The sequence below is a fragment of the Ammospiza nelsoni genome, chromosome 5, assembly GCF_027579445.1.
Source record: "Ammospiza nelsoni isolate bAmmNel1 chromosome 5, bAmmNel1.pri, whole genome shotgun sequence".
In the NCBI taxonomy this organism is placed as follows: domain Eukaryota; kingdom Metazoa; phylum Chordata; class Aves; order Passeriformes; family Passerellidae; genus Ammospiza; species Ammospiza nelsoni.
Window position 1 is genome coordinate 66,842,086 of NC_080637.1, and position 27,733 is coordinate 66,869,818.

The 27,733-nt window shown below is 41.8% G+C and overlaps 1 protein-coding gene across 5 annotated transcripts in view; it reads right to left on the reverse strand.

Annotated features, from left to right (window-relative positions):
• The window catches only part of BORCS5 (BLOC-1 related complex subunit 5), an 81,810-nt gene that overhangs the window by 20,765 nt on the left and 33,312 nt on the right, over positions 1-27,733 (reverse strand). For all 5 annotated transcript variants that reach the window (XM_059471698.1, XM_059471700.1, XM_059471696.1 and 2 more), the window contains one exon: positions 565-722. In XM_059471698.1, coding sequence (XP_059327681.1) covers positions 565-722 — 158 coding nt within the window. The remainder of the gene's footprint in view (positions 1-564; positions 723-27,733) is intronic.

Consider the following 27,733-nt stretch of genomic DNA (forward strand, 5'->3'; position numbering starts at 1 on the left):
TTAACTATGATCTATATCCTATCATAACTAGTATAATTACCATATTCATTTTACTATTCTCCAATCACTAAAAGTTAGTACATTACAGTTTAAGCTAGAAGTTGTTATTCACTTTTCTTGCAATGGAAAATTCTGAGACCTTTTTTCTACTTGCAACTTTGCTGACTTGTTTGCCTGTGCCACCTTTCTGCTTGGTAAAAATATCTTCTTGTTTGGGGTGGGTTTATCCTTTGCTCTAAGCCATAAAAACCCCTTCTAACTAACAGACCCTTTGCCTCCTTAGTTATCCAGTAAGACTGGCTCAGCAATTCTTTTCTTCTAGATCAAAACTTGCTTCCATCTCTATTCCTTCATCAGACTCTACATTCTGCCAGGCATACATATCTGTGAGGCTTCCTTGTCAAACTTGCATCCTTCCCAACAGCTGCCCTGGCAGGAGCCGCAGTGCCAGCCCGGGCACTGAGCTTGCAGGGCACAGCCACAGGGCTGCCCTGGCGTGCCTGGGATGCCACAGCTCAGCCAGCACCATGCCCAGCACAGCCCCAGCCCCTGCCCAGCCCTCACCTCCTTGATGCGTTTCACCAGCGCGTTCTGGTCGAAGGCCACGGCCTCGGCGCACTGGTGGAGATGCTCCTGGTAGCGCAGGCACAGCTGCAGCACCTGCTGCGGGTCCAGCTTCTCCAGCTTGGTGTTGGTTGGGGATGTTTGCCCACTGAGGAGTCCTGCAGAGAAAAGAAGGCACAGAGTTCATCTGACTGCTCATGCTGTTGATTGAGTGCGACCCAAGAGACAGCAGAGTGGCATTCACGTTCTCTGAAAAATCCCTTCGCCCAGGATTTTTCTCCTGGGAAGCTGAGAAGCCTCAGAGAAAAAGGAAAACAATCATTATCTGATTTGCTTCTCCTCTGTTTTGCTCACATGTGGAATGAGTTTGGAGATTGTTTACCACAGGTGATTGGTTTATTGGTTTCTGCTGTGAATTGTTCTCACTCATTGGCCAGTCAGTGCCAAGCTGTGTCGGGGCTCTGGAGAGAGTCACGAATTTTCATTACTATCTTCTTAGCCTTCTGTAAGTACCCTTTCTGTATTCTTTAATATAATATAGTATCTTAAATAATATAATATAATAATATTTAATATAATAGAGTATCATAAAATAATAAATTAGCCTTCTGAGAACATGGAGTCAGATCAATTTTTCCTTCCTGCCACAGGGCACCCCACAATACAATACAGAACAAACCCAGCGGACAAGATTTGTGAGGGGTGATGAAAAGCTAATTCAGAATCATTTAAGGATGTTTTGAATTTACAGCAGTGCATAGAACAGTTTGTCACAAAGCTTGGCTCTCCCTGACAGAGCCTAAACAGACACTAAATGTAAGTCCATCATGCACATCTCCTCAGTTTTCAGCAATATGCTAGTCCTGTTTTTTCTCCTCCACAAGCAATCCTAAACTGTGAAGAATGAGCCCTCTCCTACTTTATGTAAGACAGAAGAGGAAGGAGTTGAAATCTGCTTTCTCAGAAGGGCACTGGAGTCATACTATTTTCACCAGACTCACACTGCCAAGACCAGAGCTCTAAAAATTCACTGCTCCCCCAAAATAAACCTGAACAAACAAATGGCCCACCTTAAGTTAAATTATTAAGGGTGAATTGTCTGCATTTTCCCTACCTTGCCTTTTTTAAAGCTTCAGAACTCTTCTACCTTCTAAGGCTTTACTTTACACTCTCAAAGACTAGCAATATACCTCTTTTTGTTTCTTTAGTATGGAATTAAGATCCCTACCTACTTTCATGACCAGGTTTCACAAAAAAGTTCACCAAAAAAAAAAAGACATCGTACTTAAAAGTGGGACACTGGTAATATTCAGAGGAGCAAAACTGCCCAGAGAAATTTCTCCTGCCCATTGTTTGTTGCCTACATAGTGCAACTTGAGAATGCCTGTGAGCTCAAGCATGTGTGTGCCACACTGACCACCTTCCCCACAGCAGCTGGAAAAAATTTTCCTTCAGCATTAGCACAACTCTCTTCTTGTTGGGACACCATGTGTGACAAACTGCACATACACACAATGTGCTTTTCCCAAAACATCCATCAAGCTATGTAAACTGAATTCAGTGACTGCACGCATGTGCCCCCTGGGACTCTCATTTTACAGACAGGAAAAGACATTAAAACAGCAAATGTAAGCAAGTATCATACTAAGCAATTAAAAAGTCATAAATGCCAGTTATTTGGATTGGAAAAGCTCTTCTAAGAATGTACCTCAGTGGAAAATGGAAAGTATTTTGAATGGCCCCCGTGCCTATTGGAAGCTACAACTGGTGACACTGAGCTCTAGCTAAAGCTCAAGAACAAAATAGAAACCAAGAAGCAAGTCAGAAATATCTTATGAATATGAGCAAGCTAAACCTTTTTGAAAACATTTGCAGACCAAAATGAAAATAAAACTAGGACAGTAACTTCATCAAATATGGAGAAGAAGCAGGTTTACATTTCATCAACACTCAACATCTTTTTCTCCCAGGATGCTCTCAATCGCTCTCCACACAAAACCTCATGACAAGGGATTTAAAAAAAGGTAATTTTACTGATTTGTCCACTACAATTGTGTTGCCTCAGTCAAGAGGTCAGGAGAGGAAACAAACCATTTAGTCTCAAAACCCTGTATTAGCAACAAATCAGGTTTATTTTTTATATTTTGGAGGGAAACAACATCTTAGATGCAGATCTTTCAAATCTATTTTCAGGTAAAGTACAAAAATGTGACAGGAGCAAACCCACTGAATGAAATAAGACTTTATAAAAATTGTTTATGTTTCATATTCTAGTGCTTCCTCAGTTCACAAATTGGGATCTTTTACAATATTATCTTGTCAGGACAAATGTTCAAATAATGTTGTCAACTTTTAATATGCTGAATGTTCACATAGGAATGAAGAGTTCACCATACACCTGAGGCACTTATCCTGTCTCTGCACTGATCAAATACATGATGCTATCAGCCAGCTAATTTTCTTTTATTACTAATCTCTCACCAACTTCAAGAGGAAAAAGAAAATTAGACACTGTTTGAGAGATTTAATTAACATGAAGTATGTACTTTGGCCAACTTATGCTGCTTATGAAAATTCTGAAGTGGAACAGGGCAAGGACTGTAAAATGAGCTAATAAAGAACATGCTACTTAAACTCATGTACTTACAGCCTTGCACAGGTTATATAATGCTAAAACAAAAATTAATAAACCTAAGCCTCTCATTTCCTATCCTGAAAAACACAAGCTCAAGTGAAGGGAGACATTCCCTGTTCAGCTGGAATGCCTTCATAAGAAGCAGAGGGGAAATACAATCCAGTACAAATGTTTGGACTAGGGATAAAAAACAAACATCATATGCTGCATAAAGATAGACTATGGTATTATTCTGGGTGATGCAGTAGGGAGAAACCAGAGGAATTAGCTTATCCAAAGACCTCTGGGGCAATGCTGACAATGCCAGAGAACAGTTTAGCTTATTTTCAACTTGCAAGAAAGGAAAAAGTACAGTAAACAAGAGCCCCAAAAGGCCATGCAGCCTGGCAGGAACTCCCATTGTCAGAAGGTCAATCCACCATTTTTTGCTGCTCACTGTAACCACTTACTAACCACACTATAAATGTTAACATTTCTTACTGACATTCCCCTCTGCCCTGCTCAGGTGTGACCCCACCTGGAGCTCTGCATCCAGCTCTGGGGACCCAGCACAAGACAGACAGGGATCAGGGACACAAAATGGTCACAAGGCTGGAACACCTCTCCAGGGAGGGAAGAGCACTGGGCTTGTTCAGCCTGAGAAAGAGAAACCTCCAGGGAGACCTTATTAATATTTAAAGGGGCTTGTGAAAAAGACAAAGAGAGACTTTTACCAGGTGACAGAACAAGGGACAATAGTTTTAAACAAGAAGAAATTTAAATTGGACATAAGGAAGACACTGTAAACATGTCTTTAAACATTGTAAACATGAGGGTGGTGGGAAGCTGAATGTCCCATGCCTAAAAGTGTTCAAGGTGAGGTTGGATGGGACTTTGAGCAACATCATCTAGTGAAAGGGAGTGAAAGATGTGTCTGCCCATGACAGGAGGTTGGACTAGATGATCTTCAAAGACCATCTTGTCATCCTCCTGACCAAAACCTCCCAACCATCTGATCGTCCTGCCAACCAAAACCACTCTATGATTTAATTAATTTGCTGCATTTTGGTTTTTAGTAAACCTTATTTATATTAATATAATATATTAGTAAAAATCTCTCCTCTTAAAAATTACTGCTTCCTTCTTAAAGCCTTGTCCCACATTTTGACCTCTCCACTGAACAGGGCCATCCCTCAGTGCCTGGTCTACATGTGGTTTGTAAGAGGATATGAGATCACATCTGTTGCAATAACATATTTATTAGGTCACTCTTACAAGTGCCAAAAAGGGGAGAGACAGAGGTCACTGAGTGGTTCAGGCTCGCTCCTGAAATATCCAGAACTCGAACCTGGCCACCAGCACATCTCAGAGCAACCAACCACTGCTGCACTATCCCTCCTGCACTGAGGAAATGGTGTTCCTGGGATTTCTTCTGTGGGATTATTACTCCCAGCCCCACAAGAGCACAGCTCTGCTCTTAAATGAAAAGAAAACAGCATTGAGAGCTTTCATTTCTTATTAAACCGAATACTCATTTTTCAAGCTGCTGGTTCTCTTCCAAAGGAGGAAGCACACCAGGAATCCTCTGTGTGGAGGATTGTCTGGAGCCTTGGGAAGAGGCTCCTTGGCACATGAGCGATACAAGACACCCCAGCATGAGGAGGGAGGGCTCCACGGGGGTGTTGTGGCTGGAGAGAACAGGAATGGGAGAACAGGAGAAGGCTCCTGCACAGCTCCAGTGCAGAGCAGAAGGGTTTGGCAAGTGCCAAACACTGCACAGTCCTGGCTATCCAATTACACCATAAAACAAGGAAGACCACAGACCACCTCTGTGCCTGCCATGATGACGAGACAGCAAATCTCCCACCTACCCACACATCTGGTCAGCAAACAGCATGACCAGGAGGTGACAAACAGCAGCTGGGACAAAGAAAGAGTCACATTTCTAAAGCACAACGATGCTTCAGAAAAAAACAGCTCAATACACCAAGTATGCTGTGCACAGAGAAATATCATATATCACTACAAGGCTAGCTGACCCACAGACTTGACAAATCTGTTATTGTTTCCATATTCCTTGGCAAAGCAGAGGCATGTTAAAACCATTTTCCTCCTACTTAGTCATCTCCTTGCTGGTTCCAGGTCAACATACACGTCCAACAAATCATATCCTACTGAGCAGAAGAAAGCTGTTAGTTTAAAAAGCATTTTTATGACTAGAAGTGAAGTTCTTGAAAGCAAGCTTTTCACGCAATGCTGGTTCTACACACATACAGAACACAGGACCACACCATGGTTATGTTCTGCTGCTTTAGTGGGCAATCCCAACAACATTTTGAGTGCTTTCCAACCTGAAAAGCATTAATATTTCATTTTGACTTCTGTACTTCCACTTGTCAGTCCCCCTTTCAACCAGTAACAGCAGGCATTACAAAAAGAAAAACAGTAGGTTGTTAATTTATTATTACAGACAGCAAAGCATATGATGTTGTGGGGTCTTGTTACTAATTCTAAGGCCGGAAAGAGTTGCTGTCATGAGCCAATCTTTCTGTGGAATATAAGAGAGGACTTCAGAAGTTACACCTTCCTAAATCAGGCCAGAAATTTGCCTTGCCCAGAATACTGCTTCCAACATCTAACAACAGTGAATATTAAGGGAAAAAAACCATATTTTTCATACCTCATAAGATATTAATAAAAATTTCAGGCAGAAAAGACTGTGCTCAGTGAAGCTGTGGATACTTGAGTTTCACTACTCCTTTTTGAAAGGTGTATTTTTATCTCCACAATGTCTTGTGACAATAAGTATGATGCTTATTTACACAGCATGAAAAAACCCCTTCTCACTTGCTTTATGCTCTGTAGTTGTGCTGTGACCCGAGAGAAGTCTGAGCAGGTTGTACTTCATCCCAACATCCTTGATCCAGTGGGGTTTTTGAGCTTGGAGTCTCCTCTCCCACAGATAATTGAATTTTTTTGATTACCTCTGTAATACCTTCAAACATCTCTAACCTGAGACCTTACTTTTCTCCTTAAAAGCCAAGTCAGTTCTTCTCCAGAGTATACTGGTCACAAAAAATGCAGATGCTTTTATAACTGCTACCCCTTTGCAGGACCTGCTAATCACCACCACCCTTTTTAAGAGTGTGCATTACAGTGCACAGCATCACTTCTTCCCAAGGTTAAATAAAGCATCAGATTGCACACCATGGTTAGCAATGGCTCCTCAGCTTTACAGAGGCATTCCTGCTGCTGGTGCCTGCTTTTGGAGGGTTATTACAATGGGCATTACCATTTTTTCTAAAACCTCTTCAGTGAACTTCTCATTCATCCTGGTAAAGAATGATGCTTTTCTGAAAGTCCTTTCTGAAGGCAATCCCACAGACTCTCCAGCAAGCTTCTAGAGAACTCAAAAAGCTTTTGGGTTTTTTTTTATTAAGTACACACAAGTAGAAAATGGCTTTCCTTCAAGTCATTTTGAAGGAGATTTCTGTTCTGCTTTTCTGATGATTCCCTAAGTAATCCAGTACAGTTTTAATCTTTCACTCTCCTAACACAAGCTTCTTTTTATTTGGGTTTGGGGGTTTTTTTTGTTTGTTTTGGAGTGTGGGTAACTTTTTGCCTACAGGTCCCTTCATACTGCTTTAACTACACTGCTTTTCCTTCTACCATTCTTCAAACCCACCTGTGCTGCCTGAAACTTATTTCAGCCATTCCCCACTTCTCTTGCCACTCTCTTTTTTTTTATGATATTCCACTTCATAAAATTATTCCAAGACAGTAAAATCTTTCAGCTCTTCTATTCCACATAAATTTGAGTAGATTACAGTTACTACAGCATATAATAATAATGTAGTATACATAAAAGAGTAATTTCATTTACTATCATCAAGGCAGCATTAGTTCCAGCTCAAAAATAACTATGTTTTTCAAGTCTCCAGGAATATTTCTGTGTTCCAAGGGTATTTAAAACCTATCAACCCCACAACATGCCTCATCAAGCATTTCTAAAGCTCTTAGGTAGAAGCTGCCCAGTCTGGTCAGCTTCTTAAATAAAGTCTGGCCACAGATTCACTGTCATCATTGTCTTCCTCGTTGCTATTTGCATGGGAAGATTGTTTTGCCAGTACCTTCAAGATTCCCAAGTACTAAAAAAAGATCCACACAAGAAACAGATGAAATTACATCCCTGAAGACAGAGTCTTGTTTCTTGACCACTGCTGCTTGCACATGTTTGGAGGCAGCAGATTTTGTTGTTAGCTGCAATAGAGAGCTCATTTCTATATATTGTCTATGCAGGTGCACTTCATATATCATCTGCTGAAAAGAAAGAATTGCACACCTATGTGCAGCACAATAAAAGATATTAAAATACTTGCATACAGATATTGTAATCAGATTTACAGGACTCTTACTAAATGCTTTGAATTCTAATTGTGTACTTCCTCTCTCATTCTCAAAAACCAAGAAAAGATTAAATTTTTCAGCAAAGCCTGAACAGTTAAAATAACTTTTCTGAAGGTTGTTTTGGTTTTGTTGTGGGGTTTTGGATGGTTTGCTTTTTTGGTTGGTTGAGGAAGGTTTTGTTTGTTTGTGTGCTTTTAAGAACACTTGAGTTAGGAAACATCAATATTTATACACTCAAATTTGAAAACTCAGGCCACCCCTAAGAAAAAGGCAGTTAGTAAAAGTCAATCATAAAGAAGCTGAAAATGAAATAAAAATAAAATCACTACTATTCATCCAGAAATTTTTAAGCTGAAGTGTTCATGACTTCATGATATTTTACTCAGAGCAATTAATTTTCTAAAAATCTCACTAAAAAATTACCTTGTACTAAAACACATATTCACTCCAAAACAAAAGTTGGCTTTGTTGCCTGTGTATATTTTCAATTCCTTTGAACTTTAGTGGGGGAGCACAATGACTGTAGGCAAACTGAATAGTTATTGTGTGAGCAAAGAACACATTTGTATTGTTGCAAAGAATGTTGGCTGCAGCAGCAGATTTTCCCTCTACTTTGGAGTGGGTACCATGTGAGCATTTACTTCTGCATGGGTGACACATGGGCTCACTCTCCTCTTGTCAAATCCTTTAAGAGGCAACTTTTCTGACCACAGAGACCAAATATGTGAAGCTGAAATAAATCAGAACTGCTGCCTCATTTAGATTGTTAGGAACCTGAATGTCCAAAAGAAAAGGAAAAAGCAGTGCACCATCTGCAGGTGCTGAGATTTCAGTCTGGAGTCACTAAAGATGTGCCTCTCTGCAAGTATGAGATTGCCCAGGGGTTACACCTTCAAAAAGTTCCTAGAGGGTGCCACAAAACTGGAAACTTCTGGTAGGGAAAAAGGTACATAATATACTCTGAAGAAAGCACACAGCTGCATTTTGTCAACTAAAAGTGTCAAGATCCTACTTAGGCCATGTCCCCATGAACTTTTCACTTCTAGAGTACAGAATATGGAAAATAAGTGGTTTTGACTACACAGTTCCAATATCATAGGTTCAACTTCCTGCAACAGACCTCAAAGTATAAAAATAGACACAAGGGTGGAAAAAAGGACAGGGTTATTCACAGGGAAGTGAGAGACAATGCTCTTGTGCTGTGCAATGAACTGTGTTTGCTTTGCAACACCCTTTTTTTTTTAAATGAAAATGCACCATGAGAGACCCATGGGGTACAATCATCTGATGAGACAAGATGTCATATCCAAGGGCTGCAGCTGATAGTCTGACTAATCTGCAAACCCAAAAGCTACAAGCCTAACAGCATCTTAAAAGATGAGGAATTGAGACACCAAGACATTAGACCATTTATCTGAGACCACATGGAAGCTGCTGTCCCTTGGCCTGATGACTTCAGCACCAGAACATCCCTCCCCTTCTCTGACCTTCAAATTCCAAACACCAGAGGGACAAGCAGCAGAGGAGCCTCATTTCCTACACAAGGGCTGAGCACTGAGCATTGACACAGTTTCTCCCACACAGATTCCCAGATTATCTACTAAAGGTTCATAAAAGCCAGAGCCAAATCAACAGATTCTTCCTTCTGACTCCCAAATTCAGGCTCCACGGAAAGGAGGATCCAACTCCCACCTTCCTCACCACAGCTCTTGCACAGAAAATTATTCACTCCACTGAAACCACAGACAACTAATCCTGTGGTTTTCTCTTTCCTCTAGGGTAGCAGAAGGAATCAGACCACCACAAGATCAAACACTAGAGCTAGTCCCAGGAGAGGCAGGAGAGGGGGAAGGAAAGGACAGAGGAGAACTTATCTGCTCCAGCAGCAACAAGATGTCACTTCAATTATTTTATGTGTGCAAAGTGAGTGAGTTTATGTGTGCAAAGCCTTGAGTGAATCTCAACTTTACCTGCCCATCCATTTTCCTTAAAATAATGGGACCTTAACTACATTTTCTCAGTCTCTACAGTCTCTCTCACTGCAAAGTTTTCTAGGCTGTAGATGGATGAGAAATGGGACAGCAGGATCAAATAAACTCCATTTCTTTTAAAGATTTTTTTAAAAAAATCTACAAGCCAAAACCCATGCAACTGATTCTATTACTAGTATTAAAGATAAGCCTCACAGCAACTTTTATTTTATTTTAGGCAGTAGTGCAGGGGTGTTCATCCACAACATAGCCCATACCAGGAGGAAAAAAAAGCCCCAAAATACCAGCATTTTGTGGTTTAGAGAAAAGGTGACATCTAAAATCACTTCTAAGTACAAGGGCACCCATGTGAAGTTGGGGTACATTTGCTATTCCACAATAACAATAATATTCCACAATAACAAATAATATAATTCAATAATAACAAACAATAATTGCTATTCCAGCCTGTGTACCCACACTAACCCCAGGTAAACAATGGGGCACATGCACTGTGCTGCTTACACCAAGAGCCCAGAAGTTTGGAGAAAATTAACAGACAGCAGTGTAAGTTTACTTTTGGGCATTTTCTTCAGTTCAGATGTAAATCTGAGAGTCTTGTTTGCAATTTATTTTCACAGCACAGTATGGAGCAAGACTGATCAACACTTACCAACAGGTTCAGCAAGTCCAAGATTTCAGTCCTTTTCCATGCATGGAGAAAACTGTTTTAAAAGTGGTGGAGAAAACCTTCACAAAAAGAGTTCCTTTTTAAAGAAGTAATAGGATCTCTGGGTGAATGTTTTAGCAGTACTTTATAATTGAATGTTTTATCAGTACTTTATAATTGCAAACCAAACCCAGTGCTGGTGCTGGTATAACCATCATTTATATTCATGAAACACAGTTCCTCTTTGGTACTTTTTACAGAATCACAGAATATTCTGAGTTGGAAGGGACTCACAACAATCATCAGCTCCAACTCATTTACTTCCTATCAGTTTTGTACCCACACAATACAGAGGGTGGCACATTGCCATGATAAAAAGAATTATGGCCATATCATGGCCTTTGCCTATTTTTCAAGAGCATTATTTAGAATGTACATTAAAGAAGCACTGTCTAAAATACACTTTGGCATGTTCTAGCCACAGGTACTAAGAACAGTAATTTATCTCTGCCGCGGGCATTCAGGAAAATACAGCAAAGAACAGGAGTAAACTTGTAAATGCAACAAAGTTGACATTTTCTACTTTATCTTCTTTTCTCACATGAAACCCAACTTATCACTCAGCAGTTTTGCTAGCAATGTGGGCTTCCATGTCACATGCAATTTTAATTTGAATGACACTTTTCTACTCTGAAGGCTTTACCAGCCTGACATGAAATGGCTGCACTACTCAGGAGTAGCAAAGTCCAAGTGGGGCTGAGGAAACATTTGATTTTTGTAATCCATCCATACATAGCTCATACATCATATACTTTACAGAAATTAGGAAATGGCTCTTATAACAAGTTTAACTGGATTCTCTTGTTTTTTAGGGTAAATGGTTATCTACTAAAGTATCCAGAGGGAAACATGGAGCTGGCATGAAATTATAACAACAAATTTAGGATACTGAAAGGACCTAAAAGTTGAGTTGGAGAGGGAAGCAGCCTACAACACACACACTCTATTTACTTCTGACATTATTTTTAAGAAACTAATCACTCAGCTTGGAGGGCCTTATTGTGGCACCTAAAACATTCAACAGTTACACTTATAGAAGTAAGTGGCTCTCTGTGCTCTGTGTTACCTCTGTATTTATCATCTTCTGTCAAATACTGTCAAGTGCAATGTGCCTTGAAGAAAGACAAAGCACAAAAAGGAATCCTTAGCACAAAGTGTTTTAAAATTCTCAGAAGAAGGGGGAGAAAAATAAAGCAAACTGCACCTCCTCAGTTTACATTCCTTCTGCAGTTCAGTAAATGAACTCATTAGTAAAAATATTATGAAAGAGAGTAATCTCACTATTAAAATAAGCTGCTACTTCAGCAAGCTTTGAATACCTAATGACAACATGTGTGTGATCCTGTCCTTCTAGGCAGCTGCATTCTAGGAGTGCGTGCACCACTTCTCTGTAGTTAGAAACAGTCAGAATATAACAATTCATTCATTCCTCCACTTAACCCCCTCAAAACAGGGCAGCTGTCAAAACATCCCCCCTTATTTTTTTTATTTTTCTATATCCAGCCTGCTGATGGTGTGCTCACACACAGCATGAACCAGTTTCCTATGTCTGTCATGGAAAGGATCAGTCATTTTACAGCAAAAAGTCACCACAAAGGTTTTAAATAAGTGGCAGGTGGAGTTTTGCTCATCCTGAATCACATCTGCCTCAAGGTATGTTGGGGTATTAGCTGTTGGTTTCTTTGGGTTTGGATTGAAGGCACTTGAGATGGTAGTTTATGTTTGGACTTAAGTGTTTATTATTTTTATTAGTAAAATAGTTTCATTACTGTGAGTTTGGTAGCTTTTCATTAGAAGGTACAAAATGGTAAACAAGTTTTTGTTAAAAGATCTTTTAAGACTAAACTATTTAATTAAGAACTGACACTTAGATTATTTTCCCTTTTAACCCAATAACTGATTCCCAAGAGTCTGTAATGCAGACTTTTCTGCTTAATTACAAAATGCCACCCTAACCCATGAAGAAGGAAGAAGTATGAAGAAGAAACCCAGGATGACACTCTGTGTCTTCTATCTTGCTTCTATTTACAACATAGTAAAAATCTCAAAACTTAATTTTTTCATCTAAGTAGTACACCTACACTACTCTCTATTATCTGTTTTACACTTTTGTAGATTCTAGTCTGTCTTAAAGTCTAAGAAACTTTCTCCATTAATAAAAGTCAAAGTCAGTGCTCCCCTAAAAGTAAAAATCCCAAAACAAATTTAAAAAATATTGCCAATACTCTAAGTTTCCACAAAGGTACTTATAAGGTCCATTACACTACCTATACAGCCTTTCCAGCTGCAAATCCTCCTAGCAGTTGGAAAAGTCCCCAGTCCCTGTTAAAGACACTCTCAGAATTACACCCTGAGTAGATCTTGGGGTGCTGACCTGAAAATGGAACTCATCTTGTTGCTCTGCCATCCTTCCTTGCTTTTCTTGTTCCAGCTCTGGCTCTCACTGAGCTCCTGCACAGATGGATTCAGCCCTACCAGAAAACTCCCTACTTGTCCCTCCTAGATTCTCCTCATCCCCCTGAGCCAAGCTGGCTCACACAAAGCCACAGGTGTGTCCTCCCTCCTCACAGCTGTTACATCGACTCTCCTGCTCTGGAGACAGACAGACAGACACACAGACAGACATTCTTCCACAGTCTGGGGCAGAGTCTGGCATGCAAACTTATAAAAGCACCTCCCTGAGCACAGAATTCACTCTTGGCATAATCCTCCTGCACTGTGAGGAAGATCATGTTATGGAATACCACCAAGGAGAGTAATTGTGGTACACAAGGACATACTAATACCAGATGCTCCTCATACTAGAAAATATGCACAACAGCCAAATAGAACTACAAACACCGAACAGTTACTCAGCTGCTGAGTTTAATATTAATATATATACATGTCCACAGAGCTCACTTTCTCTTCATTGAAACAATACTTGGTTTGTGACAACAATTAATTCTGCAGCTATTAACAGAAAGCAGCTGTTCCAGATGTTGTTTTCATATCAGGCCCTATGCTAACATCTTCAGTTTTGCAGTGATTTTTAGCACTGCTTTTTCAAACAAGACAAAAGCAGACTGACAGGTAGATTTCAGTAAAGGCCATACTGAAGTTGTAGGAGAAGAATTTTGATCATCTGGGATCATCTGTAACCACAGGGGTGATGACAGAAGAACCATTTTTTGTTCTGAAATTATGAAGCATTTCTTGTTCTTACTAATATAAATACACATCAACATGTTGACTCCACATCTCTGCTCTAACAATAAAAGACTAAAAGCAGTAAGGAAACAAACTGTGGTAGTGCAGACACATATCTGCATATCTGCATCTCTTCCTGGACTGGAGAAGAAAAAATAGGAAAACCAGCTCTACATAAATACAAGCAATAGCAACATGTAACAGTATCTGCCTCTTCAACTTATTTAAAATTAAGGTATAAAACAATTTAGGACATGTTAGAACTTTAAAGCCCAGAGCTTTTACTTCTTAAGAATCTCCTAAAAATTCACTAGAACCTTAAATATTTTCATGCAACCGTGTAGGTAATGAATGTGTGATTTTTTTTTCCCCCCTTCTTTTGACTTAATTTAGGAGAGGAGGACAGCACTTGCAGCAGCAGCTAAATTATTTGTTTGATTCTGAAAGCTTTGGGTAAAGGAGTGGAACATGCAACAAATCTGATTGTTCCTCCTCCCCAAGTGAAGCTGCCTGCACTTATCAAAGGCTCCAGCCAACACAAACACAACAGCTTTTTCTTTTCCTTGTCCAGGGTGCCTCGAGGGCTGATGCTCTGTTCTCTGCTCATGCCCAGAGCTGAGTCACTGCAAAGGCCTCCAGTGCACACGAGTCCAGCAAGGTCATTCACCAGAGAACACGCCAGGCTGCTCCCCCCACACCAAGTTAGCTGAGGGCTCTGAAGGACACAGTGTGGTCTAGCAGGAGGTGATCACATGGAAAAGCTTCCAGAGGGTCACACATACCTAAGGAATCCCATAGCAAGAGGGCCAAATGTAAAGCTTTGCCTCCTCACAAGGCTGGTGGTGAGAGCCAGCTGGACATATTACATTGTTTAACTGATCTGAAAAGTTTGGGCTCTGAAGAGCCAAGCCCTTAAACCCTGTAAGGTTCTGGAAGAGAATGGCCCCATCTCCTACAAGTGCTCAGTATCCTGAAGGGCTGTTTGGTAACCACACAAACACCTCAGAGATGTTTGCATAGCTCAGGTTGCTGATGGCAACCTATGTACATGGTGAGAGTGAGAAAGGGAAGGATACAGACACAAAAAGTTCCTCACATCCATATTCCTAGAAGGTTCAGTACTGGCACCTCTTCCAGCCTAGGAGAGCTCTTGTCTAGTTTAACTTGAGCCACTTTAGAAATGGTCTGCTCTGAGCTAGAGTGCATGAACACAGAGCAAGCACCATACAACTCCTATTCTTGTTATATGTTTTAAATCAACTTTTTCTTAGACTCCCTGTCACTTCTGTGCTCTGCAGGAGCATTCATACAGGGGATGATGAGCAGTAGATGTTTCAGTATAGACAACCCATAAATTAGATGCTATTAAAGATTTCACATGGTTTTTCAGTTTTAGAAGATTGTTTTGTTTCTAGGAACAGCTTTTTCTAGAACTGTTCTATCACTACATCCACTTATCATACTTACATCTTTTCTGAGGTGCTTTCCAACACTGCTCACCTTGAAATTCATCAAATACCTATGAGTTGTGGCTTCTTGGCTAGCAAGTGGTCCCTGTTGAAAGGCAGCTTTCACTGTTCTGCTGCCTATGTGATTTAAGTCTCTTTTTCTACAGAGCAAACTTTGCATTACTTGAAGTATAAAATACGATGAAGTTTCAAAATAAGGACATACAGAGATTGAGGGTGAGGGGGTGTCCTCCTATTCATTGGCCAGGCACAGAAACTACCAGAGGTCACAAAAGCTGAACTTCTTTATTCACGCAGAAATTCCCATTGAAGCCAAATGAGGTTTTGTTGAATGAGGGCCACAGGAATAAGCCTGTAGCACACTCTGGACTGGGAGCAAGTCAAAGCAAATGATGCAACAGCTGTCAGGAATCTGTGTACAGGTCTGCAGAGCCACAGTGCAGGAGCAGCCCTGGTCCATCCTTAACTTCTGTCTGTTTATGTCTCAGCAGCACTGAGACCCCTTCCAACAAAACAAGCCATGCTTTAGTACATTTTTATTAGAACAATTTATAGCAAACAGCTCTCTCCTCCTCTTCCTCTTTCCCCTCCCCTCCTTCCCACCGTTCCCTCTCCTTCCTCTTGCTGTGTTGTGCTGTTTGTGTGGAAAAAAACGAGCTCCCTCCCTTGCCAAGAGTGACATCAACTCATTCTTATCCGGTGATGTCCAGCAGAATCTTCCTCTGATAAACATTTGCTCAGTGTCAGAGCCCCAAGGTTACTGGCTGCGTTTTGCTTTCATTGTTGTTTGTTTGCTGACACTTTGCTGCTCGTTATACATTAAAATCCTCCCCCCTGCATGTCTCCGACCTGGAGCAGTGAACAGGACATTCCTTGCTGCTTACCCGGGTCTCCCACCACCCCCTTCCCCTGGAACAAGAGTCTGTTTGTCTCTCTGTGAACAAGAAAAAGCTGATACTGCAGAGAAGCAAAAGAAAAAAAAAAAAAAAAGGACAGACATAAAAAAAATTTAGGAGTGCAGACCAATGTCTTTTTAACCTTAGGTTTCTTTTTTAACAGATTTTCTTATATCCTTTCCTAGCATGCTCTAAAGTTAGTGAAGAGCCATAGCTGATTAATGGGCTGGTGTCCCTTCCTCCCACCTGATGGAGAACCTGTGATTTCCTCTTCTCCCCTCCCTCCTTTATCCATCCTTTCTCACATCCTCTTCCCTTTTCTGGAGAAAAGGGAAGCAAATGATCCTTTTCCAGGTATGTTCTCCATTTCCCTTACCCAAGCTGACATTTATCTGAAGTACATCAACCTGTGTCTTCAGACAACTAGTGCTGAACAAAATGCATTTGCTGTCTGTCCATGGGCCCATGGACAATCTATTAAAGCAAGAAGCAGAGTAAATTTGACAAAACCTAAAGGGCTGAGTAAAGGTCAAGAGCCCTGAAATGTTTAGCAGTGAATAAAGACTGGAAACAGACACCTTTTACCCTGATTGGCTCTTACATACAATTCCATCAAAGAGCAAGCACTCTACAAATTGATAATTGATATGTTGCAACTACAACTGCATCCTTTCCTGGGTCACTGGGGAGCAGGAAAAATCCATTTGTACACTTATCCAGAAGGAAAGGTCTGCTGTAAATGGAAGATGTTCTGCTAGCACCAACCTGCAGTCTCACACTTTTCTAGGAAACCCATCCTAAAATCTCCCCCAGTGCTCAGGAAAAGGCTGCAACTGTTCTTAGAGCTCATGAAAACAATGTTCTTTTAGCTTCTCTGTGACACAGTGAGCAACAAGTACCTTCAGAAAGAAGGTAAGGAAAAAAAATTAGTTTTGAATATTACCATGAACATATGCCAGCTGTACTAATGTATTAGAAGTACCCAGAAAAACCCACAGGGAACGACTCCTTGCCCTGCCACCGTAACATAGAAAGGTAGAGAGAAGAAAGGCAAGATGACAACCTGGCTTCAAGCAAAGCACAGGAATCCAGTGATTAGACAGGCCCTCAACCTGTCCTTGGGTTCTTCAACCTTCCCAGTTCTCAGTGGTGTCTCTAACATCACTTGGATCCAGCTGCTCTTGCAAGTTCACAAATCCCAGTGTACCTGCTGCCATGGGGTCCCTGCAACATCTCACATAACAGCAAGCTCTGTTCTTGTGTAGTTCCCTTTTTTTTTTTCCTAGTTCATGCAGAAAATGTTATCAAACAAGACAGTTCCTCCTCATCACCTGATTTTCTAAAAGCCTTGACTGCTTTAATGGAAGTAGGCAGAGTACAAGTAATAATCATAGTCAAGGTCAGGGAAGAAATATGTTCTCAAACCATGAGGAAGCAACATCCAGGCTCTCAAATTAACTTTAATCAACAAATTAGAGTTTTTAATCTCAATTTTCAGTGAGAAGGTTGCCATCTTGTAGAGAGGTGCTTTGGAAGATCAGGGTCTTATTTCTTCTTTTCTTAACAGTTATTTCAAAATTGCAAAATATTAGTAGCAGCTGAAAAATAAAGCCATCAAATACAAATTTTGCAAAGTAGTGCTTAATCTTATTGGGATCCCCTCTCTCTTTCCAATAAGGCAGCCTAAATAAATGGGAATTCTCCTCCTGCCTTGAAGGCCTGATAAGATGCTACACCACCACTGTACCAGATTGCCCTCAAGGTTATCCTGTCCCTTTCCATGACTAAACAGACAGGCAACCATGCCATAAAAACCTCACACAAACAGAAACTATACACAGCAGTCTTAAAATAAAAATTTTAAAAGACTGATTTTCCAGAATACACAAAGAACATTTTTAGCGCAAAATTGCTTACAAGCATTTGCATTGAAACATATTTTAATACAGCGTCCAGACAGAGTTGAGTGGAAAAGAGGGGAGTGTTTTTGGAGGGATAGAGAAGCATTTTCATTTGATGCTACCCCATCAGTGGTTGTTTTGCTGTCCTAAAGGTGAAACAAGCCTTGGCTGACAAGTAGGGATGCAGCTCCATAGGAAACCTGAGTGCCAGGTCCCTCCTGTGCTCACTTTAGGGTTGAGTTCTTTTCTAGGCTATCTTTTCTAGAGCATTTGAAGTATGGGAGTATTTCCAGTACCCAGAAATAGGATGTTTGCTCACAGAAATACTGACAGGAACACAAATTCCCAAACGACCTTGACTATAATTAACCATCTAATTTTAGTGGTGCTTGGCTGACAGACACCTCCCTGGCTGGTTTGTTTCAGCAGACAGACAGACTGCAGAAACTGCCAGAGCTCTCCTCCATTGGATACACCCCATGCAACGAGGGAGGTGAGAGCTGCAATACAGCAATTCACATGCCTGGGAACAAAATAAACACATTTTTTTCACAAAATGAATTAAAAAACATATAGCAGTGCTGTCTCAGGGGTTTAATTAGCTTCAAATGAAGCCTGATAACAAGACATCTTATCAGAAGTTTTTCTTTCAACAAAACCAATTAGTATCAATTGAAACAGAACCAGCTGAGATAAATGTGTACACACAGCATGCATAACCTTGAGGTCCACAATGCCTAATAATGAAGTACTGGATCATTTCCCATACTCAAGAGAGAAAAGTTTGTATAAATCAACAATAATCAAAGGAAAGTTTTTCTCCTATGGGGACAAGAAGGGTTTGAATCCAGTACATTTATTTCAGCCAGTTGTCCTTGTGAAACTGAGCCATGGCACAGCTCAGGTTTTCTGTGCAGCTTTTTGAGATCTCCAAACAAGATTGTGAACTTTTCCTTCCTAACATTTTGACTTGCTCTCCTCCAAAAATGAGTCCACATTTCCAAAGTCTCTTACAGACAAAGGAAAAGCTAAGCCACAGCTCATTAGCAGAATTCCCACCCAAAACCATACTTTTATCCACCTCATTTCCTCTCCCTGCTCTTCTGCAACCTTCTGTCTCTGCCTATGCATTACTATTTACTTTTAATTTCCTGTTTTAAAAAATATTTATCTGGACCTTTTAATTAGCAATGGGTTCAATGGGTCTTTACTGACACATATTTTAACTTCATACCACCTCTAAATGGGCTGGAGAAAAGTGAGGTGGATTGAAAACTGGCTGAGCTGCCAGGTTCAAAGGGTTGTGGTCAGTGGAATGAAGTCCAGCTGGAGGACAGTCACTGGTGGTGTGACTCCAGACTGTGATACTGGGGCCAATCCTGTTTTACATGTTTATAAATGACCTAGATGAAGGGACAGAGCCTGCTCAGCAAACTTTCAGATTATATAAAATAGCTGAAAACACCTCTGCCATTCAGAGACACCTTGACAGGCTGGAGAAATGTGCTGATGGGAATCTCATGAAGTTCAGCAACAACCAGGGGAGCAGCCACCCTGAGCCCCAGATGATGCTGGGGGAGAGAGCAGCCTCACAGAGCAGGACTCACAGACAGACAGACAGCAAGCCTCTGCAGCAGAGGCAGCCAAGAGATCCCAGGCTGCAGGGGAAGAGCTGCCAGCACATCAAGGAAGGTGTTCCTTCCATTGTGGCCAGCACAGCCCAGTGCTGTGCCCAGTGCTTCCCAGTACAAGGCAGGCATGGACAGGCTGGCACAAGTCCAGTAAAGATCACAGAGATCATTAAGGGGCTACAAATCTGTCCTACAAGGGCAGGCTGAGTGAGCTGGAGCTGCTTATCTCCTCAGGAAGAAAAAGCATGGAGGGGAATCCCATCTATGATAAACACCTGATGGGAGGCAGAAAAGGAGTCAGGTTCTTCTCAAGTGTGGAGTGAAAGGATAAGACATAGTGGACAAAAACTAAACACAAACATAAGCTTCTTTTGGTTTTGTTCTGTTGATTTTTTTTTTACTATGAAGGCAATCCAACAGTGGATCAGGTACCCAAAGAAGTTGGAATCTCCATCCCTGGAGATACTCAAAACACAACCAAACAGTGTCTTGGGCAATCCACTTCTGCTGTCCTAGCTTTGTACAGGGAAACGGGACTAGTGTGTCTCCAGAGGCACCAGCCACCTTCAGCAATTCTGAGCAAGGGCAAAGACAAATGTTAGGGTCTTTAAGGGCACTGATGACTTGCAAACAGTGCTTCTGTAATCTCTGCTACTCTTAAAGAACATTACAAAACTTCTCAGCACATTACCCCTTTGCAGTAGGATCATTGTATATCCTTTCAACAAAGAGCTCCACGGAAATGCTACCAGGTCAGAACTTTTAACTTACACTGAGCTCTAACTCAGTGTTTGCACTCTGCCTCTTTTCTCCCACCTGGTCAATGCAAACTGGCCAAGTGCAGCCTGGGTGGGAGAAGCAGCAGCAAGGAGCCCATCATTTGCATTCTGGTAATGGCCATCACTGCCTGAGACCACAGAATGCACATGTTTCCTGTAACATGAAAGAATGCTTCTGACAGCATTTCAAATTCATTCACAGGGCCAAATTCCTTTCTTAGTTACTGAGAAATGGAGCAAGCTCACTGTGGCCAGGACACAGTATCAGGCCATTGTAATTAATGTACATGTGAATGTGTGCATGCACCCATCCCACACTCTGAGACTCAGTGCTACCTCCATAACTGCATTGCTAATTTCAGGATGTGCAGTATTTTTTCTTTCAGCACTAGCAAAGTTATAGGACTATCTCCTGTACTTCTAGACATGCTGGCTTCAGAGAGCTTGAAACACATGTTCTTCCCATACTTCTCCATTTGCCTTCTGATTTTTTGTCTGCAAAGCAAAATGTCTAAGTGGCAATTTTTGTGGTTAGCATGCAAGTCTTCAGTGCTTGTGGCTGATAAAGGTCATTCAACCACAACACTTCAATCCACATCAAGTCTTTCCTCAGAGGGAACTAAGGTAAACACAGGCGTTTCAACTTACAATTTCTGTGATGCCCACGCAAATTGTTCAAAATCACGCATGACTGTCATCCAAAGGAGCTGTGCACAGGAACACTCCCCCGAGGTCACACAGGAAGAAGCTGCAACTCCCCCTCCTGCATGAGTCATGCACCTCCTGCCACCTGCACTGGCTTCAACCATCACACAGAGCTTGTCTTTCCAACAGGAGCAGCTTCACCCTTCTCTCCTCCAAGCAAAGGCCATGAAGCCCTGCTCTGGTGCTCTTTGCCAAAAGCATTCCAAGATCTCTGACTGAAAGTCACTTCTTTGCTTCATTTAACCCAACCTCTCCCCTCTCAGAGCACACCAAACTTCACAGCTATTTATCTCCAACCTGCCTATGTTCAGTCTTTAAGAAGACACTCTCTTCTCCACCAGACTAGCACCATAAAACATGTCTGGCAGACTCCACTGGTTTTGAGACCAGAACACTGTCATGTCTCAGTACAATTTAAAAAAGAGAAGTGAGGGCTGAACATTTTGCCATAGCACCATCGTTTCTGCACATGCTTTAACCAATCTGTCCTGGTTTAACCAGCTGGGGCAGGAGGGGAGGAGTTCTGTCTGCATCCTTGAGGTTTCACTGCAAGAGAATGGTGATGGAAGCAGAGAACCTGGAAAAGAGGAGGCAGTTTGCATCCCAGATGTTAACCTTCACCCAGCCACTGCCAGGCACCAAGACAGGCTGGAAACACAGGGCAGAAAACTCTAACTCTGGAGAACAAATCACTTCTCAACTATGGCTGCAGCACAAAAATCACAATGTAAAGAAACTCAAGTTTCCTTCTTTAACTACACTACATTGAAGGTACCACATCTTTGACTCACATCACTGAAATGATTTTTAAAATGGTGACCTTCCCTACAGCCAAATGTCACCTTCCCCACAACCATCAGACCATATCCTGCAAGGCTTCATTCATTCTTTCATCCACTCTTTCACCCCTGAAATCCTTTAAGTATCTTTCCATCTTCTTCTTATCCTTTAGGTCTCTTTCCATCCTATTCTTATTTCCTAAGGAAATTTTTTAAAACTGGTAGAAGCACAGTGTAAAATCCTACCATTTAACTATCAAGAAATTATACTGCTGCTATAGGAAACATTAATGAACAGCCCTCAATAATATCACTGTCCTTGTTTGTAACAGGGCTTTCCAGCAAGCATAGAAAGAGAATGAAAATTCTGTCCTTTTTATCTAAAAGCAATGGAATTAACCCATAGGATTTTTTACTTATTTTCTTTTCTCTTAAAGTTGTCAGCTAAATAAATAAATAACCTCCTGAGGAATGAGGACAGTTCATGGAAACCTAAGCTCAAACACTTAAAGTACGGGTATAAACCCCCAAACTTGTTTCTCTTTTGAATTTGCATTCAGGATTGCTGGTTTCTACCCTGTATTTCAGCATACAAGGCAGGTCAACTTAAACCAAAGCTGCTGTCCTACATCCCCACATGCAACCCAAATACACTATACTGACCTCTCCTTTACATCACTGCTGCTTTTACAGCTAAGTAGAAAAGTAGTTCAGGGAAATGAGATTGAGAGAAACCAGTGGTGTTTTAGAGAGGGTAGGGTTAAGTTTTCAGTTGGCTCAGCTCCCTGTCTGGCTGCATGAGAGCAGGGATAACACAAGGGAGTAGGGAAAACAAGACTGCCTTCAAGCAGCTTTAAGCTCCAAGTGAACTTGGCGAGCCAGCTGGAAGGTCAGGAGATGAAACCTGCTGTGCTCATGCCACTCCCCAAAGACCACTGCAGTGCCTGAGGTGTGTACAATGCACATGTTTAAATCTAAAAAGCTTTCTGAAGAGGTAAAAGTCAATGCTGAACAAGCAGGCAAAGCTACAGAGCCCAGCACAGGCTCTTGCAAAAGATACAGGGTGAGGTCTGGGGGAAATGCACAGCCCGAGCTCAGGGCAACAACTTTATTAGCTGAGAATGATTCTGCCCCACTACTCTGGTTTGAGACTCCCTGACACTGCCTTGCACTGCCTAAAAGTCAGTCCCTAACACCCAAACCTGCTCCTTCCCAAGGCAGTTTGGGTGTTCACAGCAATGGTATTACTGCTGGGTGTGTGTACCTTTCCCTACCACAAGCAGCGCTCCCCTAAGTGCATAAAACCAAGAGGTTGTAACTGCATTGCACGCCAAAGCTGCAAATTTCATTTTCCCAGCTCCCCAAAAGCCCCAGGCATAGTTTTCAAAAAGAGAACTGCCAAAGTGGATCATAACTAGAGAGCTGACTAGTGCTGCATTGCACCCTAGGAGGAATGAGTAATACTGATCACACTAATTCTCCTTAACAGGAATATTAGGAGCCCAGGCATCAGCAGAAGACAGGTAACCTCGCCAGCACAGACTCAGAAATACAAGGTATGAGACTCCCTCCAAAACGTTTGGTAATCATTTATTCTGACAACTCCCTCTATTCCTAACCCCTAAGCAAGCATCCAACTCCTTTTTGAACCTTGTTAAATTCTTGGCCCCAGCAGCATCCTGTGGTTGACTGTTCCAGCATCTAATTGCAATTCCTAACTTCTGGAGCCGCCTGCCGCGGTCTGTCTCACTTAAACACCGAGCCCACTCCACCCACGTGCAAGCAAGGAATGTTCCTGATAATCCTTGTGAACACATCTGCTCCAGAGCAGAGCACTGCCTCAATGCAGGTCTGCACCAGGCCTCCTGAAGGCATTAAACTGCCAGGAACGCTGGGAATGCCAGAAGGAAAAAGCCTATGGCACACTAATCCCTGCAGCAATGTTTGGAAGAAGCACTTATTCACTCTGCTAAGCAAAAATAAATAATGCAAAGGCAGAAAACAGGACAGCTGAATAAGAACAGCAAAATATTCCAGCAGTTCATAGCAAGGAGGTGCTCTGGTTTCATCAGAGCACACCTGAATTACAGACTGGGTGTTGGTTTCTCAGCTGTTTAGGTGGCCTGGAAAGGCCCAGGGATGGCCTTGAAGAGCCGACGCTTCAAAGGACGAGAAGAGACTTCAGATCTTTTCTCGGTCTCGGTGTTTATTAATTGTTTATCTAAAAGATTTTCTTTCAGCCCGACAGAGGTCTGCACAGCAAGTCAGCCATGAGCACACTGCGAGCCCCCGGGGCGGTCACTTATCTTTATACCCGAAGTTACGTGTACAATATTTATCATTTCTCCCCAATACCTTCTACCCTTATTAACCGGTGCACTTTTAGTAATAACCAATCCCAAAGTGCCACCATCACCACAGAAGATGGAGGCCAAGAAGAAGAAGAAGAAGAACAGGACACGCCCCAATCCCTCCATCTTACTTCTTTAGACCCCTCTGTACAGAAACCCTAAACCCTGTGTTTTACACTCTAATTAACTTATCCCTTCACCATTCACCCAGTGAAATCCTCCCATCCTCACACAGGTGTCGTCTCCTGTGTAGGATCAAAGCCCTGCCACCAGACACTTCTGGCAACATTCCAGGACTCCCGAGCCCCCCAAGGGTGGTCTCGGCCTCTCTGCACCTCCATCCTGAGGTGCTGAGATCCCACAACTGGGCTCTTGTAACACATCAGTCCCTCAAAAACACAGACCAAATGTGTCAGGCACATACACAGACTCGTGTTGTATCATCTCCTGCACATCAGGGAATCCAACTGTACTGGCCAGTTCCCAGAGTGAAATCATATAGTCTTCTATCAGCACTATGGATTTATATTTCCAGAAAATCCTGATGTCATAGCCTGAGAGCAATTATCAATGAGGAATTATTGATTTTAATGTCAAGTTGTGCAATCACTTAACAGGGGGAGAAATAGAAGACAACAGCCAAGAATGAATGGCTATTCAGTGTCTTTAAAAACAAAAAAGAATTTAAGAGTGTCTTTGATATCCAGAACAATTTCAGTCATGGCCAAAAAAAAAAATCTAATTTCATTCCACCAGGGACTTACTATTGGGTCCAAATTTCTTACTGTAGTTTGCTGACAAAAATAAACAGTTCAGCTGAAATGGACAATATACATGTGGCTGACAATATAAATGGCAGAAGTATGATCTATTAGACCTGTTTTACTCAGCAAATGCAGCAATCAGATGTGGGAGCCATGACTTTATCTAAAGGTATGGATGCACCCTGGAGTTCTGAGCAGGAACAGCATGTGTGTGCCATGGGATGCCAGAACACACATGCCAGGCTAATGCCATCAGTGAAACATGATTCCCACCAAGAGAAAAAACAAGGAAAGCTCTTTTATCATACCTAGAGATCACAGTTTCATGGCAGTGTCAGTGTGTTTCAGCACATCACCCAAACAAGGGCTGGCAGCAGCACAAAGTAAAGGGAAGGGATGGGGTCATCAAAGAGCAACACTCAGTACCAGAGGAGCAAAGCCTTGGCATGAAGCTCCATCAGCTCCCTCAGTGACAAAGGTCCATCACTGTCACAAAGGGGTGGTGGCCCTGCATCCACCTCCTCTCTTGTACCAGCCCTGGCATTGTCTGATAGAGCAATAGACCAAAGCAGGTTATTAACAGTGGAACATTCACCTGGCACAACAAGAGCTCTCTGCCAGGTTAGCAGCACAAATCAGTTTCACACAGGTCAGATCAATGTCAGACTCGCTGAGGATGGAGGACATGCCAAGGAGGAATGTGGGTGGGTGTATTCTCCTCCTTGGACAGGAGGGAGCTATTACATCAGCTCAAGCTACACTGCATACCCTGAGGAGCCAGACTGCCTCACTCGGCCTTGGAGGAGCCATCAGCCTCTCTTATCAGCCCCTCCACGCAGTGTTCAGCACCATTTTAATGTTCTCCCACCCATCAGCACAGGCAGATGGACTCCAGGAACCCCAGGTACAACCTGCACAGAAGCAGTGAGCAACAGTCCCCATGGTACCCATCCTCCAGGCAGAGCCCAAGCCAAGCTCTTTCCACACACAGGCCAGAGGAATTTTGCTTTCTGCAAGTTTTCAGAGCTAACAGCCTTTAAACCTGCAGTTCTTCAGTGATAGCCACACTTCAATACAGGGCTATATGATTGCAAGGCAACAAATGTTATTTTGATAGGAATCAAATGGTCATTTAAGAAGGGAAAAAAAAGTAGCATGTTTCCTTATTTTACTTTTCCACATCTTCCATGAGGGCTGGTTTACCAGATGCGCTCAAAAAGCAAAACTAATGCATCAGTCTGATCCATCTATTAAGAAATGATGAATCTAGAACATTTCAGGCATCCTCTCTGTGCAAGGATTGATTCAGCCATGCACTGGGATAGCAGCTCACTCAGATAACAGAGATTGTATTCACTTTGCAGAAATAGCTTCCTTTCAAAGACATCAGAAAAGTATGCAATGACTGTTTCTTTGCATCAGAAGCAGGGGACAGTGAAAATTCAACTTTGTGACTGTGTTCTTAACATTCACTGAAAAGGGACAGATAGTCACTGAATAAAAGACTGCAGTGGTTTAGGATGTTCTTAAAAGCAAAGTGGTTTTTTTGGTTTAATTTAACTGTTCCCAGAAGCAGAGACAGCAAAGCACATCACAAACAGTCACCTTCATGTGTTTCACTGCAAGATGCCAACATCTCAAAACAAAAAAATAAATTAAACAGAGATATGTCAGAAGTTTAAGTTATTGCACCTGAGGAACAAGTTTCTCAATACAGAACAGCTTCCTAACACAAACCTATGATTATTATCCCAAAAAAGGAGGACAGGAGTTAAGTACAACCTGCTCCACACAGTTTTTAAAAAATCCATCAGCTACAGCATCTCCTTTAGACAGAATCATTAACTGTGGAACAAGAACATGCCTGAGGGCAAGCATATTTAGTGTCATGCCAAACTCCTCAATGACACCTCAGAAGAGCAGAGCTCTTTGGGGCTACAGCAATTAATTAATTAATTGTCTTCTACATTGTAAGAACCAAAAAAACCCAACAATTAAAAAAAAAATCAATCTAAATTTTTTTTTTGCCTTTCCAGATTTGGGCAGTATGCCCTCCTGGACAGAAGAGATGCCCTCAGTACATTTACAGGGTCACTTCACAAGAGAATGAGAAGGTAAGGCAGTGAACTAATCTGTACATTTCACCACTGGTTAACCCCTACCTACATTCAGGCAACAAATGCCTTAAAAATCTTAGAGTCCTTGATGGAATCACCCTCCTGTGAGGGCTTTTCAGTGAAGGCTGAACACTGTCCTTCCAAGGACAGGAATACTGAGGTGAGCTCCCTAGCTCAGCTCCAAATAAAAAGCTGCCACAATGAAACTTGAGGCCATTTAAAACATTAGGGCCCATTGTTAAGTGGCTCTGTCTTTTGCCCCATGGAGCATAAAGTTAAAGAATAAGGCAAAAATAAAAATGTTGGCACTGTCATTTGTCCTACTGCTTCCTAATGTGCAGAAGTCTTCATGACCCATTTCTGCCTAATGATAATTATTTATGAAAACCAAAACCAGCTACTAAACTTTTTGCTTTTCTACTACAGTCAGAAATCCCAGGTCTCATTTCAAAGGCTCACTGATGAAACCAAAGCCAAAAAATAAACCTAACTCAATAAAACCCAACAAGGCACCTCATCTGTTAAGAAATCATCTGTATTGACCCAAACTATGTGCAAAACTAAGGTTTTTAGGGCAGTGATGCAGCACATCTCCATTTCCTGACCTGTTTAACAAGAACAACACCTACACCATCACTGTGAGGGAGCAGCTCAGATGAGAGCCTCCTCCAGCTGCAGCAACCTTGGCTCTCAGTGTCCCTGGAACCACAGGGAACCCCAAATGGAGCAGCTGCTCCTTCACCAATAAAATACAACTTCATTAGGATGTGTAAGGATAAAGCTCTTCAGGTAGGCAAGTCCTAAAATGTCACTGTGAAGAAAAAAAATATAAGGAAGAAGAAAAACACAGGAGTCTTTCAGCTCTCT